At 39.8% G+C, this 17,034-nt stretch overlaps 1 protein-coding gene and 1 long non-coding RNA gene across 4 annotated transcripts in view; one reads left to right on the top strand and one right to left on the bottom strand.

Annotated features, from left to right (window-relative positions):
* The window catches only part of PBX3 (PBX homeobox 3), a 286,556-nt gene extending 272,427 nt beyond the window's left edge, over positions 1-14,129 (bottom strand). The window contains exons 1-2 of one of the 3 annotated variants that reach the window (XM_073590753.1): positions 12,589-14,129; positions 10,803-10,876 (exon numbers count right to left, since the gene is read on the bottom strand). In XM_073590753.1, coding sequence (XP_073446854.1) covers positions 10,803-10,876; positions 12,589-12,785 — 271 coding nt within the window. In that variant the 5' untranslated portion in view covers positions 12,786-14,129. The other 2 variants (XM_073590754.1, XM_073590755.1) reach the window with 2 other exon arrangements.
* Positions 4,728-17,034, top strand: part of LOC141101597 (uncharacterized) — a 68,089-nt gene continuing 55,782 nt past the window's right edge. The window contains exon 1 of the long non-coding RNA XR_012235001.1: positions 4,728-4,820. This is a non-coding gene — a long non-coding RNA (uncharacterized lncRNA). The remainder of the gene's footprint in view (positions 4,821-17,034) is intronic.

Below are 17,034 nucleotides of genomic sequence, written 5' to 3'. Positions count from 1 at the left end.
TCTTTCTGCGGTTTCAAAACCGCAGCAAATCCGCGCGGAACCGCAGCGGAATCCGCAGCGTGTGCACATACTCTTAACCTGGAGACTGGTCACCAGCTGCAATGGTGGCCCGTAATGGCGTTTTCCAGTTGGTCAGAGAGCGCAAGTACAGGGAACTGCTCTATTTAAATGCTGCTGACAGATATTGACAGCGGTATGTAAGTGGTTAACAGCAGTGATAGGAGCCCTGCTCCAGTTGCTGCTGTTATCCGGCATCTATCACCTGTGGATTGAACACAAGTCCGGAGCACCCCTCCGAACACACTGACCCCTGCAATGATATACAGTTACATCATAATTTGTCAGAGAGTTAACAATTACGTAGTCTTACCACTTTTACAGCTCTGTAGGTGAATATCACTTTTTTAAGAAATGTGCCTGATTGCACCAATGTATAAGGTTTTTCACTAGCGATGTGTAGCTTTGGGTTGACTAACATATTCATATAAACGGAATGTTTCAATACAGAATGACCTACTGTGTAAATCCGTTTTTTGTGCTAAATGCAATTTTTAACAGTACCGTTAATGGTGTAGTTAGATACACATAAGCACTTGCATTATTTAGGGCTAATAATGTCGATTCTGGCTGTGCTTTTTCAGACTGCTACCAAAACAGGGCATTGCTTGTATAAAGAAGCCTTTTTCAGATGAATTTGGTTAGAATAGTTGGCACCCCCCAAGTCTAAATTTGCCACTCCTTTTCATAATACCATACGGAGGCCAGCGTCAGCTGCTCAGGCAATTTTTATGTTTTGCCATAAGAACAACTTTGCAATAAATGATATACATAGTAAGAGAAGCCACTGAATATATCCACACACAAGGAAGACCCAATTTTGCCAATGCTGTAGTCTATATCTGGCACTATAGGAAACAGTCAGTGCCCTCAAAGACAAAGTCCACATAAGCATGCCATTCGTGGTCTGAGGCCATCTGGATCCTTACTAGGCATCAGGTTATTTTTCCTCCACTACACTGATTATTGTAAAAAGGAATACTAGACTCCGCGGAGCTCTTGTTAGCCAAACAAGTGAAGCATGTTGGGTTAACTACAGTGAATTATACATTTCAATAGTCACAACATTTGACTTTCCCCGAGTATAGATCCAATACAAGTAATGCATGCTTAATGACATGTGCAACATTATGAAACCCAGCAGGAGGGGCACTGGCTTTGCCTTTACTTATTAGGACTCGTTTTAGCCATGGAGGAGTTGGCCCATGGTTTGGTTCTGCAGCTTGGAAAGCTGCGCAGAGCACAGCATTACTTTACCCAGTTCGGCCGCTGTCTGGCCTGGAGCTGCCCGCATGCTGTAACATGTAATGCAGTCATGTTGTGGAGCTACAGATGGTCCTGTGGACCTCCCAACTTCTCACTAGTCATGGTGATAAAGTCTGTGTTATCTCACCTACTGTGTGGGAACCCATGTCAGTCTTGATGCGTCTCTAAACAAAGTGACAATGAAAAATCAACTCTTGACAAAAAAATCATAAATAAATACATATACTTGCCAAGCTAGCACCTTCTAGCTAAGACTATAACCAAGATAACCAAGAGCAGCTGTATGCGAAATCAAATATTTCTTAATAAATATTATTATTATGCATTGCAGCACATTAAATACATCATCACTGTCCCCATTGGGACTCACATTATAAATTCCCTACCGGTACATCTTTGGAGTTTGGGAGGAAAACGGAGAACATGGCAAGAATATACAAACTCCTTTGAGGGATTTGAACCCAGGACCCCACATGCACAGTGACAGTGCTAATCAATGAGCCACCGTGCTGCAACATATTATTTAATATATATATTACAAAAATAAGAATATAGTTAGCGTCATAGTTCGGGGTTGCTAGCTGGGCAATTGCCCTTGGTGATGGGTGGCAAATTAGAAAACCACTCTGTATTTACACCCTGCAGAATGATATATTCCCTCCCAGAGTGCTATAAAACAGGATACTAATCCGGTGAATCCACCAATTTTTCGGCTCTTTTGATCTGGTTATCCAATATCATTGGAATTAGCTGTTGCAAGGTGTACATGTGGGCATCAACAACGAAGACAGCTATTGGGTGCAGCCGCCACGTGAGCAAGTACGGCATGCCACTACAACAGGTCCGTTCACAAGAACAGGCAAAACCACTAATAATTACTGTTATATAGGGTTTTATTTTAGTTTAGCCTTTTTTTAATCCTGGACAACGCCTTTAAACTGGCCATAGATTAGATAGTAGTCTATAGTCTTGCAAAGTAAATTTAGTGGAATCTGCTTGTAGATTTCATAGAGGAGAGAATGCAATGCATCAAACATCTGCAACTACAACTAGCTGGACCTTAATTGCCCAGACTCATGGTATCACGACATCAGTGTCTGCTTATTTTGCAAAATCTAAAATGGGCCAATGACAGTGACCTAAAAAATGATTATTCAGAGAAAACAATATGTGTAAGGAAGTATTTTAGAATTAAATGAATGACTTAAAAGAGCTGTCGGCTGTCAAAGTGTTGTTGAAAATAAAGCAAAAATGTTCCCATGACTAAAGCTCTATTTCCAGACACAAATGTGAGAACTGTGTAACAGAGCAGCAGAAACACAGCCATAGATACATGTATGTATTGTGCAAGCGACAAGTTGTCCCACCTGATGTAACACAGTAAATTACTAGCAGATGTGATATAAAAGTGGATTAAATTTATTCATACATAAGAATAGTAGCTACAATATTATATAAAAAAAATGTACAGAGAGCAAATGAGAAAAGTAGAAATCAGCAGCTCTATACTAACATCATTTAATGTAAATGATGCAATAATAATTATTTAGGATAATGAATGGCTAATAACAATAAAATAAAAAAAAATCAATATTATGTGTGAAGTGGGGAATTATCAGTACTAACTGTGAAGTCGGGAAACTCCAGCAGACGGATTGTCAGCTCCACTTTGGAAAAGGAACGTGGGGGATGATCCATATATTTTGCTTTGCCTGAGCTCAAAGTTCACTCGCTGTGAGACATAACTATATATAAAACTTTCTGTAATAGTGGATGGTGTTTATTGCTGACTTGCTCTGCCCGGTGTGTTTTATCTCAGGACGTGCCATGCTTGAAAGAACAATGTATATCTCTCGCGCAGCTTCTGCGCTAACAAGGTCCGGGGACGCCCGCCTGTGACAACCCCACAACTTATATACAATTAACCGACATAATATACAATACCTGTATCACTCAACCTACAGTAAGATTCTCTAAATAGTCACTGCTTAGAAATGGTTGGAGTTTGGTTGGAGTCGGGGACCAGTTCTTAAAGGGTTACATTAAAACGCTAAAAAACAATGGCGTAAACAGTACAATTTGATTGTGTTTAAATTTAAAAAAAAAAGACACACATGGTGCGCGTAATACACACACAAGACGCAGCATATGTGTAATAGGATTATTTATAATCTCCTGCTCTAAAACACTTCACTTGTGATTCCCGCTGCCAGCGATCCAGCCGTACATCTGTACCCACCCCATACTAGAACATGCACTGTCACATTACATTGTTGGCCCATATCCCTCTCTCGCTTTCTTGAAAACGGCAGACAATGAACAGAAGCTCTGACGCGGGCTTAAGGGGGGAAACTTCGTGTATGGCAGATGACCCTTTTTTGGCAGCTAATTTGGTGTGTTTTGGAAATTTTATGCAACAAAATTGGGAATTCTTCAGGTCTATCTTCGCTGTGGCTTTGCTACATTTATTGGCAATTTCTATAAGCTCCCTGCGGCTTGTAAGGAGAACACACGCACCGGGAAGATTGTACACAGTTTGTAAAAAAACGCCGGCTTTCTAATTTCCCTTTTTATGAGTGCGGCTCACTGATGTAAGGACGGATCTGTCTGCCTGCTACAGTCAGTAAAATCACACAATTACTCCAAAGTTTATGTCAGGCTAAGGATTTTTGTGTGTCTTTTTGGCTTTTCCTCTAAATTAAACAACAGACGAGCCAGTGACATCAGTTTCAATAATTCTAGAAAAAAAAAAAACACATCTGCCTCACAGAAATCCACAACATTTTTCTAGTAAAGTCAATTGAAAGTAAAAATGGATGGTTGGCGATTAGTTACAAAGTCATTTTTGAGTGCATTTATCTTCCACTCCACTTTTTGATTAACAAAAAAAACTCAGACCATTGACATGAATGGGGATGTGTAAGAAATAATTAAACATAAAAAAGGAAAGTGAATTACTTATATTAACGTGTCTCATTCTTATTAAAAAAAGATGACAATCGTCCTACAATGCGAGGAATGTAGAATTGGAGTATGTGGGGGTGAAGGTAAAGTCATACGTCTTAAAAAGTATCTTAATACGCTAAATAGTATTGATATAAGACGTTGGAGAAAGACTACATAGGGGGGACATAGACTATTAACTATGTCCTATAGCATGTGATTAGATACAGAGTAACTGCAATGTGAAAAATATCTAAAAACTAATAATTCAAGAAGCAGAATTTATAAACCTATCCCCCAAGTCTAAAAAAAAAGTGTAGGATTATAATGCCATAACTGGTTCTCCGACACATGGGCTGAGCAGGAATATTCACATCCTAGTCCCTCTCCCCCTACACTTTATACGGTAATTGCTAAGTGAAAACTGCAGGGCGATGGGGGGGCTCGCTCAGAGGGGCGTAGCTCCGAATATAGACTTTCTGTCCAGAAACTTTCGTGTTTTTAAAATTGTCATCCGTCGCAACCTGCCTGGGCTTTTAGAAAGATGGCGTAATGTAAGTCCTGACAGAAACTTTAATAATTGATCTTAAATATTGATGTGAATTATTTACAACGTTCATATTTCAAAAACCTTGAGACGCGTAGAGCGGGAGTGACGCGGAGGGGTGATCGAGTGGGTGAGAAAAGGCTGGCTTTGTGTTTCTTCACCTTGGTGAAAGTTTAGGGCTTACAAATGATGTATCCTCCTATGACTAAGTTTATGGGAGGGAAAAGTGAGCGTATACTTCCCTGTCATATCCAAAGACTGCTCCGTCAGTACTTGTATTACCTACGACTGGTTGCAATGTTAAAGCAATTGTTAGTGCAGGTTATGATAGAAACATATGATAACGGTGTTGACGAACCCTCCGTGGCTGCAGTTACGTGGGTTCTGTGTAAATGTCATTACATTTATCTAAGAAAATGTCTCACGAGTGTGACACCTGTCTCACAATTTATGGGGGGATATGCAGTACACGAGATTACCTACCCTACTGCGTTGTAAGGTTTCATTACCCACGCTTTGTGTACCAGAAAAGTCACAATAGGTTTGCGGCTAAGGTAACACAATGACCGACCAAGTGTCAGAACAACATGTGATTATACGCCTCATTTTTAAAGCTGCAGTTATGACGTTTCCCCATACAAGAGATGTTGTGTTTCTATCAAACTGTAAACGTCTACAACGTCTAATAAAGCTGGCATCTAACTATCTATTTATCTGTCTATGTGCCCACATTGTGTTTAGGCATTTTAGACGCCCAGGAGCAACTGTAAGAATCGAAAAATCATTAGGAGGTTTTCTCTCTTTTTTTTTTTTAAATCAGCAATAAAAACTTCTGGGAAGAAAATAAATAACATTATTACACCAGAAGCAAACATATAAGGGGAACATGTAACACACGGTTTACAGATCCAATGAGCGGTTGCCGTACCAAACAACCATCCTGTTCATTTTCAAGTTTCTAAGATTTAGAAAAAAATTAAAGTGTGATCCGTGAAGTGATATATGTATACTGGAAAAAAAAAAGAGAAATAAATCAAAATTATTGCCTATTGCTTTACCAACTCGCTTTTCAATCAGGCAAAACTAAAGAAACCGATGACTAAAACTTCTAATCTCTGCCTTGCATGGGAACTATATAAATTCTTCTTTGGACCTGTCCGTACTTTACGGTAAAAAAAATTCCAGCTCTACATTCAGGATGTGATAACTTTTATTCGACCGTCAGAAAATACGACATTTCTTCCCACCCTCGTAAAATGGTTCTGGATGTGCAGAAAAAAAAAAAAGAAAGAAATGTGTAATATTCTCTGGTCCCTATGCTGTAATAATTATAAATCTATAGATAACCAACATATGCATCACTTAGGGCAAAAAAAAAAAGAGACAGAAAAAAAAAGATACGGTGCAATGCAACACATGTAAAAGGGGAAAGGAATAAAAAATAAAGCGTACAGTGACCAAGGCTGGGGCTGCATTCCCATGTACAACCCTTAGAAGACTGCCACAGTAAAACCAGTTTAGGATGGAATATTATAAAAGATCCTCGTTGGTACATATGACATACGTGTGTGCGTCCTACTGTCTGAACCTGCGCCTCATTATCTTCATTTATTACATTTACATTGATAACTGGCTGCCGCTTAACCTTACAAGAGGAAGCCAAGATGTACACTGGAAACAGAGCTCTGTAATTGAGTTGAAGTTTTGTTGGATAGTTAACCCCCTACGTTACTCAAAAGCCAGAACTACTGCTCATACATAAAACTAATAATCACAAGGTTTGGGAAGCCAGATAGGGAGATGGGTTGGTGTTGGTCTATCTAATGTAATGGTTTGCAAGCGAGTGGAATCACACCGTTTACATGGGGCTGCAATAACCCTGCATTATCATCCCATGCATGAACTTGATTATGTTACTGCTCTGATAAAGAATCAATGTATTTATCCAACGTACAGGTAGCAAAGCTGATGCACTGAAAGTAAATGTATTGCAATTTTTGATATGAGGCTGTAAGTGAACCTAATGCACTATGGGGAGGCCAATAGTTACAAATTAACAAAAAATAATGATTAACAGGAAAGATTGTCCCATATCTCTGTGCGACGTGACGTGATTTATATGGATGGTGACAACCTCTGTGTAGCGGGAAATTAAAAAAAAAGTCTATTTTATAGGTTAAAAGTTTTCATGCAGTATACGCAACGCATGATATGATGTAGGTATGCATGATAGGCTACCCCAGGGGGTAGTAATAATTTGTGAGGTTCTACAAAGACTGGTGGGTATAAAAAAAAAAATACACACGAGACACACAGGGTAGGGGGGCTAAGATCTGAGTGAGGTGGTTTATCACAACTCAAAAAAAAATGACATAGGAACAAAGGTATGTCTGATCACTTTGAATCAGCACTTTCTAAAGGTTATGTCAAGCTGAGAAATTAATATTGGAGATTTTTTTTTCCATATATTTTTTCCCTTTTTCTACACTTGCACTCTAGCACATTCCCATTCTCTTAACTATGTATCATTTTACTGTCCCCCAGGAAAGGAAATGATGAGGACTGAACAGTCGTATTCGACTATGCGGCCACGAGTTGTACTTTCTTCCCTTTTTTTTTTTTGCATACATAACTATAAAGAATTATTTTTGTGCATTTATGTTGCTTGCATATTCTATTGCATGCTACCTGTATGAGATTTTTCTTGCGCTTAGGCAAATTATATCTTGATTTCCTTTATCAACAAGTGACTCATTATTAACTTTTAGGTCACTTCTATAGGGTTTGCTGCCATGCAAACTTTTAATCCTTCGCTATATATGCCTTGGCAAAAAACAAGTTAATGTTCTCCTGACTGGCTACTCGCATCTTTTCTGGGTCAAAAATGATCACTGAGTGTTTTCTACAGACTCTCTTTAAGCATATAAAAATCCTTCAAGTAGCCCGAGACGGTCCTTCTAGCTTTCCGCCTGCGGACACCACGCTCAGTGGAGAAGTTCATTACATTTTATGATCTTCCCAAGTCTGTCCTGCTGCTTATAAGCCTTGCAAAAGGCCACAAATCTGGCAAACCATCATGTATGCCACTAGACATTAATATGAAATGAATGGCATTTAAGATCTCTGCTCCGCGACACCTATATTATGGGGTGGCTGGCAGCTGTCAATGTGCCTTTAAAGTCCTAAAATCTTAACGGACTGTTTCACAGGGCAGATGAGTAAGACGCTATAGGTGTTAAGGAGGACACCTTATCCATATACTTACACGTACATAATTGTAAGGTGCTGCGGACTATGTTGGAGCTATAGAAATAAAATTACTTTTATTATTTTTTATTCTGTTCCGAGAACTATGACAAACTAACAACTATTTCTAATTCTCTCGCTTCGCCAATACTAATGAAACTTACATTTAGGCTCAGGCTTGTTAACAAAAAGAAAAAAAAAGCCATCCATACACACTCATATGTTCACGTGTATTGATTTTTATGCCTGTGGTTAGCTGAAAAATCCAGAGCCTTTTTATTTAATTCAAAAAAAAGGTCATTTCTCATCTACATGCAGCAAACACAGTCCAGGCAGCTAAATCTTTCACGCTTTTTTTCCCCCCTTTTCTCGGCTTCCGATAATAAATAAATAAAATAAAAATGTAGCAAATGACATGAAACAGAAAGAATTGGGGCAAAAAAAAAAAAAAAAACCTAACATTTTAGGGGAAAAAAAATAAAATAAAAAATTGCTTCTACCTTGCAGCTGCTGTTAATAAAGCCTGGTAACTAGTGTATAATTTTAGCACCTAAAAAAAATATAAAATAAAAAATAAATTCCACTCCCAAGTATGCAAAATGGGAAGAAGATAAATGCACTGGACAAACTGAAACCTGCTTGTTATCTGGCATTTTATTCAATAAAACCTGCCAGCTGATGTGATAATTAAAATGAACAAACATAATAAAAAAAAACAGTGCTGAAAGTGTAGGTGGGAATAGAGGGGGAAGAATCTTACCCTCGTGCAATATTTTCATAGATTTTCTGAAGACGGAGAGAGAAGCTTTGAAACAATGAAGCGGTCAGAAAACAAAAGACGTTTCCTGACCCTTTTCATTTTCGACGGCTAATAAGGTAAAGTTGCCGGGGCTGGTATTAGCACACGCCACACCAGCCGCCCTCTGTGACATTAAACAGATTGCCGCCACCGAGGATAAAAAAAAAAAAGAAAAAACACTTGAAATTCAGCATTGTTTCTAACTGGAAGAAGCAGCTGCTTCCACGGCTCCGGACTGCAGCGTTGCAATGTGTGAAATCCATACGTACACAGCCTACGATTTTATATCACACTAAAGAGATGATGATGCAAACCAAATCTTCTCATTTAAACAATTCGGCTGGTTATTGATGTCACGGCCAATGCTCCTCGTTCTTTGTCTGCTAAAGCGACTAAAGAGTCCTGTGCTCATTCATAATGTAATAGGCACGTCTTTTCCAATTTCCATTTTTCCTTTTGTCAATTTTACTGTCACTTTTATAAGCCGGGGGTGCCAGTGGACATTTGTACCGATCAGCCCTCTCAGCCGCGGAGGCGGGTTTCGCCCCCTTATCTAATCTATGAAGATCTGAGATTTGACACCTTTGCGTACAGCACTAGTCAGTCCGATTAGGTTCATTTTGCAGAACGCATAAAGTGTACAATTATTTCAATTATTATTTTTTTTTTTTTCTCCCCATGTTAAGTGGCAACATACGCTGTGTAACGTGTAGACAAAAGCCTGAGAAAAAGAGCAATTAAAAGCAAAACGCAAAAAAAGAAAAAAAATAATAATCTCCAAGAGGAATATGTAGCAACCGTATAAAGATTGCATTAAATTAACCTCTGAATTGCTAAACGACCGAGCGGCGTCTAGTAAACAGTGGAAGTGCTCATAAGATCAGGTCATTGTGTATTATTCCAGCAGAAAGCAGCAATTACGGAGATAGATTTGGGGGGGTTTAAGGGAAAAAAAAACCCTCTCAGCACACAGAAATTGACGGTGATTGATTAGGTGTGCCAGCAATTAATATATATATTGTAGTCATTTGATTTGCTACAATGTATCAATGACAAGCTCAACACTGAAACTGACACCCTTAATAGGTTCTGGTGATTTGACACCCTTGAAATCATCGGATTATTTAATGATGGCTTTTTGTGAAAATATATAAGAACACTCCACAAAAGATTTTTTTTTTTTTTTTAAAAAGATACTTCTTTTCTAATGCAGCCATACTGATATGTTCTACGAACACGCACCTATGTCAACATTCAATTACCTTGGTGTAATACCGTATATAAAATATATGTGTGTACATATGATATACGGTATATTATTGTATATACTCTACGGGAAAAATACTTCTTGCTGCTGTGGATGACAGTACAGTAGTGAAACTTATAACTAAGCCAAGAAAATCCAGAATAAAATCCATTTCTTTTTTGTTTCTCCCTTTAATTGTGGATTAAGCTAGGAATTAATTTTGCATCCGTCACAATAAAGATATCTTTCGCAGTGATTTTGGCATTTAATTAATGATGTGATTTGGTGTCACCAGCACAGATTCCTTATTGATCTTTTCATAGGGGTTCATGGGGGGGTAAAAAGCACATCTCCCTTTCACTTCCTGTATATCACCAATCTGAGACCCATTTATTTTTGGGGGGGCTTTTGAGCCACAGGGACAACTTTGTGGCCTATACCTATTCAGCCTGCCTCCCTAAAGGGTTAACCTTACAATATCACTTGCCTGACAGAAGTGTTGCCAAAAGGCAGGATGACCTGTCCCCTTGCCCAACCTACACAACCATCAGTACACAAATGATCAATACAATCTTTTTTTTTTTGGGATTGTTGCTTGACCGCACGACGAAACAAAGATGGCGTCGCCCAGCTTAAAAGCTATGTCAAGCTGAGCGCGCTTAAGGGGTTAATAACGACAGAAAGATTACAACTCCTACCTGTTTTCTCTTTGATTTCGCATAGCACGCTGAAGAGGGCTGGCTTCATCCTATGACAGTTTAGTGCATGCTTCCTGCAAAAAAAAGGATTTAGAAATATGATATTAGCATGGGAGAATAAAAAAAATACATAATGTAGATAAATAATCAGCGGATAAATTGATGGATAATGTGTATATAGGTATATAACCGAATAGATATGGGATAGATAATAGATAGATAATAGGTAGATGATAGATAGATGGATAGATAATAGATATGGGATAGATAGATAGATAATAGACAGACAGACAGAGAGACAGACAGACAGATAGATAGATATGAGGATAGATATGGGATAGATGGATAGTCAGATAGATAGATAGATAATAGATAGATGATAGATAGATAGATATGAGGATAGCTATGGGATAGATGGATAGTCAGATAGATAGATAGAAAAGGTAGAGAAGGGATAGCTAACTCATAAATAGATATTTAACTAGATAAAAAGGAGATAGAAAAATAGACGGCCTAATAGATGACAGATAACTCATTAATAGATATAATGAAAGGATAATTCATATATAGACATTTCACTCATATATTCATATTCATTCATAGACAGACAGATGTATGAATAGATTTCTAGATTGATCACTCACAGATTGATCATTTTTAAATAAAACGTATGTTTCCTATGTACGCATCACGTGTATAAACATTTTGCGTGTGTATACCCAAACATGTAGGATTTGTACATCTTTCTAGACATTATGAAATAAACTACTGACAGACACAAAATGGCTAAATATTAGATATTTCCTTCATAAATACACTGCACCCTTTAAATAAGATGGAAGGAGAACAATAGTATTTACACCAATACATATCATGATTACCGCTACCGACAGCAGCAAACATCTTATCCCTGGGCCGTCAGGGAAAACTTTTTTTTTGATAACTTGGCCCTCACTTTGTAGGTAAATGCCTCACTGCTTAAGACTATTAACTTGTATAAAGTGTAAAAGTTGTGCTTTCCCCACTAAAGGTTTGGCGATATGTAATGTTTACTCACATGTCATATTAGCTGACTATTACAGCCCATATAAATCACCGCTTGTCGGCAATAACCGGCTTCAATCCATATCAAAACTGATTTATTAAAAAGGGGCAACTTTAACACAGCAGTATTTTTGCCTAACATTGTTTTTTTTCTTTTTGCGGTAACATCTGCTACTAAAAAGCTCCAGAAACCATACAAAACACATGACAGTGGTCTGCATCTGGTTAAAGGGCTACAAGGTGGGCACAGAGAGATGCAGATCCTGGCACCTTCTAGACGCTGCTCCTACAGGAAGTCCTATAAATAATCCTCTACACATAGGGACGAGCTGCGTTTATGGTCATCACTTTAACAATATATGGACTAATAAACGTGTGCGGATTGACTTGTGTAGCCGCGTACCGCGCTGAATTACATTTATAATGATCACTCTTCGTATATAGGGACAGATCCTAGGATGGTGGAGTCAGCAGCACCTCTTAAACAGCTGCTGCGGCCCCTCTTTAGAGCAGTTCACCCCCGTCACCCTACGAGAAGGAGCCTCCAGCTGCCTGGCAGCCGTTGCTACCCAAACATGTGTCGGATTATTTGACAAACTGCCTGCAAGTTGCTCACTCCAGGATGTACAGGAGTGATGAGCTGTTCTCATGTTTGGGGAGGGAAAGCGTGATGCTGCTGCGTGTATATGTGTGTGCTGGGATTTTTTTTTTTATTATTATTATTATTGCGATGGAAACCAACTTTGCTTGTGCCTCATCCAGGCTCTGATCAGTGATGGTCATGATCTGGTGCAGGATGTCACCAATGTCTTGTTTCCTGCCATCTCCGTCCGTCCCATCGTGTCCATGGGGAGGAGGTAAAGTCATTCCCCCCTGTACCGAGTGACCGGCCATATTCACCCCGGCCAAAGTCTGCAACATCCTGGTCTGTTCGTCCATACTCGTCTCCGCAGCCGAATCAACAGAAACGCAAGACTGCAAGGAGACAACCTCACAGTCAGAGGGGCACAACAACCGCTTGGGGGGTCAATGCCCCGCACATCAACAACAGCAGCGAGCGTCAATTCCCAGCCTTGGGTACCCCAACTGGTAAATAAGGCGTATAATAAAGTTCACTCCATCCAAGAACAAAAAAAAAAACCTTATACAAAGTAACAAAGCTGCAGCCCCCCTCTTGCTGCTTCTTCTTCTTATTACTATTTCTGGAGATCTATTATTTTCAGTGCAATTTTTATTCCCAAGATAATGTAACAAATTTCTGGGGGTCTCATGAAAAGTCTCTCCGCTTCTTAAGGCCACTTCTGATTCATCCCATTAGGACAAAAAGAGGAAGAAAAATCCATTCAATGTCTCAAATGTTCATTTTTGGGGGGCAATTTTAAAATTCTTTACTCCGAGATCATCCCCCACCCCCACCCCTAAAAAAAAAAAAAAAAAAAAAAATTACAAAGTCAAGAGACTTGAAGGATGATCGGTAGCGGCAGCACTTTCTTCTAGGGACAGTTCTGGGTGCCGCAGGGTTAATCAATGCTTTATTCCATCAAGGTAAAAAAAAAATAATAATAATACTAAAAAAAATCCTAAAAAAATAAACAAAAGAGTAAAAAAATCATTTTTTTTAAATTTTAATAGGATTTCCTCCCTGGTGATGAAGTCATGGCGCTCCTCCTCGGATCAGTCCCGGGGACCTTTATTTCAATCCTTTCGCCTCCGGGTGCTGACAATCTCCCAGTCTTTCATTTAATAAATCAGTGTCCGACGGCGATGATGGAGGAGTAGTAGTAGGGATGGTGGGAGTTGGAGTAGCTGCAGATCCTCTCGCTGATCACCTCCAATAAAATAAAATGGCAGATTATTAAAAAAAAATAATAAAAATTAAAAAAAAAAGAAGAAATAAGATAATAAAAGATAGTCTCTGGGATGAAGAAGAAGAAGAAGAACTTGTGGGTGGGGGAGTATTAATGACAGGAGCTGGGGACGATGATGATGATGATGCTTCAGAGCAGCAATCAAAAAAGTTTTTTCCTCCTCGGCGGCGGCGGCTGCGGGGGTGATGAGGAGAGATGGATGGGGGGCCGGTAGTCGGGGCTCTCCCGGGCGGGATTTATGGCTCCGGCTGCTTGCCCCGCTTTACGCTGCCGCTGCTGCCGGCCCCGGTGACGGATTGACAGGCTGCCAATGCCACTCACTCACTGCGGACGTGTCAGACTTTGAAGGAGGGGAGGAAATAAAAAGGGAGACAAAATATAAATAATGGAGGCAGGCTCCTCCTCCCCGTGTCCTCAGCCCCGGGAGGAGGAGGACGACTGGGCGGGCGCTCCTTCTCCCCGCCTCACGAGAAATGGCGCGCTGAGGTGGTTGCTACGACCAAGTGTGGTCACGCGGTTGCTAAGGGAAAACGCAAACACGCCGACCAATCAAAACTGCAGGAATTCTTTTGTCTGTCAAGCTTGGCGTTTTCCTCCCTGTAGAAGAAGCTTGGTTGAGAGCACGTGGGCTTTTTTTCCCGCCCGCCTCTTTTTACTTACCATTGGTCGGTTCAAAAGCATGATGTCATAGCGTGTGGGCGGAGCTTGTGTTGGTCCTCACAGTCTTGGGATTGCCATGGCAGCAAGAGAGAGCAGAGGGATGGGGCTGTTGAGGGATGCTGCGTGCATGAGCTTCTCTCTCACAGGCAGCAGCCGGAGCTGAGCAATGCAGACAGTCTAATAAAGAACAGAGCGCTGTAATAAAGACATTTACACTGTGTTACCATAAAATACTGAGAGAGAACACGGACACACATACTCATAGGGTGGGAAGTCACAAAGCGTATGGCCGACACTAGGACGTGACCTCCTGACTGAAATTATGTGCCACCAATTATATAAAATGTATATACGCATACATACATAATATATATATATATATATACACACACACTTATATATATACACACATATACTGTATTTACACATTCATATATAACTTACATATATTACACGTATATAATGCACATATATTTTACACATTCATATGTATTACACATGTATATTGCACACATATAATATCTATATATTTTACAATACTGTATATATAAATATACGCACACATATACACATACATACGTTCTCCCCCCTAAGATGTATCAGCTGTGGTCATTGTGAGGGTAGGAATGTGTTAAACACAGATTATAGCGTCCATTATGACATTACTACAGTCATGTAGGAAAACCCTCCGGTATTGCTAAAATAGAAATTCCCCTAAGGCTACAGTTTTAACAGTTTTCTCCACATAAAAAAGGTCCAATTATTCTGATCAGAAAGGCATCAGTTTTTCTCAGAGTTAGGCCACGTTCACACTCTCAGTATTTGGTGAGTTTTTTACCTCAGTATCTGGAAGCCAAAACCAGGAGTGGGTGATAAATACAGAAGAGGTGACGAGTTTCTATTATACTTTTCCTCTGATTGTTCCTCTCCTGATTTTGGCTTACACATACTGAGGTAAAATAATGATCGTGCGAACACGGCCATAGAAAAAGATAAAACGTTTAGTCACCTTCTGAAGAATGAAATGTGATGAATGAGATGTGGATGCTGCAGTATTTTTTATGGCAAAATAACAGACCCCATTACAGAAACCAGACTAAGGTTTCCTTCCGATGCATAAGTGCTTGTTCACATAGTGCGTTTTCATGGGCAAAAAAAAAAACGCTGAATTTTTGCTAGAAAAGTGAATGAGATTTCTGAAAGGTCATGCACATTCTGCTTATTTTTTCCTTGCAAATTTGACCCATCAAAGCATTTTTTTTTTCAAATCTGCAGCGTGTCAGTTCTTTCATTTTTCAACCCTTCAAATTAATCGAGGAAAAAATGCGCTTGAGTTTTTCTTGCAAACATACTGGTTTTTGGTGCACAAAAATCTGCTGCAAATACTCAACGTGTGCACATACCTTAAGGCTACATTGCCCAAATTACAGCCGCAATAGGGGTGCATGCTTCATGTCCTGCACTTTCCTCATTTTGGAGTAAGGTGGGTGCTCCAGCAAAAGCGGCGTACATAGCAAGGATTAAAAGGTGCGCCGCATTTTGATGGTAGGTTTTGAACAGCTTTGCATTTTACTACTTCATGTCCTTTGAGCAGAATCTTTTATACTTTGAGTGATGAGAGAGCATTAGTACCATAAAGGAAGATGTTGTGACCCTAAGAAGAAGAAGTTTTACTAGAAAAGCTAGAGGGTCAGGAGGGATAAGATGCAGCTGCCCAAAGCTGGCGACGAAGTAGGGAGGGTGTTTCGATAGGAAAAGGGGAACAGGCGTCTGGCACTTAGGGGGATTTTATCGGTGGTGGTCCCAATCCTTGTGTTATATGAAAGATCACATGCATAGAGTTGGTAGCTAAAGGCCAATGCAGGCTCGTCACAAACTTTATGGAGGGTTTTTTGCCAGGTCCGCACTTCAGACGGACTTAGGCAGTGTCGGAGTGGTTTGGCAAAGGCCCATCGGTGACAATGATTCTAGGAGCCCACTGTTCAGCTACATGCAAAAATAAGCTGACGCTAGTAGACAGATTTACTTTTGCTTATATGTAATATTAACTTGGCCAGCTTGATTAATGAATGGTTAGATTATACCCTTTTCTGCAAATTATCAATCAGTAGCAATCCTTCACAGGGGCCTACCGGAGGATTGTCCTGTTCTCCCGTGAGCCAGTCCAAGCCTGGACTCAGGCAGCCAACCAGGACTGGTCAGGAATGACCAGTGAATTGTCTTAGTTGATGGGAGTCTGTGGTGCCTCAATCTACTGTTGTGTAGTAGGAGGTTTGGTGGATAACCTGTACTCCTTATGGAGTCTGAGAGGGTAGTACTTTACTATTGGGTGGAGAGAACCTGCAAAGGGGACATACCCAAATTATATATTATGGGATCAGAAACCCAGAACTTGCTAGCAACTTCACCCAAAGAATCAGCCACAGATAGAAACGATTCTCTCCATTGAGTTTTTTAGGATTTACATGAATGAATTACACCCCAGAGTACTGAAGGAGATAGCAGAAGAAATTTTTGAACCCCTCTCCATAATCTTTGAAAATTCTTGGAGAACAGGAGAAGTGCCAGAAGACTGGAGAAGAGCAAATGTTGTTCCTATCTTCAAAAAGGGGAAGAAGGTGGACCCAGGCAACTATAGGCTGGTGAGTCTGACTTCTATA

This window comes from Dendrobates tinctorius, unplaced genomic scaffold (genome assembly GCF_039654945.1).
Source record: "Dendrobates tinctorius isolate UK_male_01 unplaced genomic scaffold, ASM3965494v1 ptg000120l, whole genome shotgun sequence".
NCBI lineage: Eukaryota > Metazoa > Chordata > Amphibia > Anura > Dendrobatidae > Dendrobates > Dendrobates tinctorius.
The sequence above is the reverse complement of the archived record's forward strand: the minus strand, read 5'-3'. Positions and strand labels throughout refer to the sequence as shown.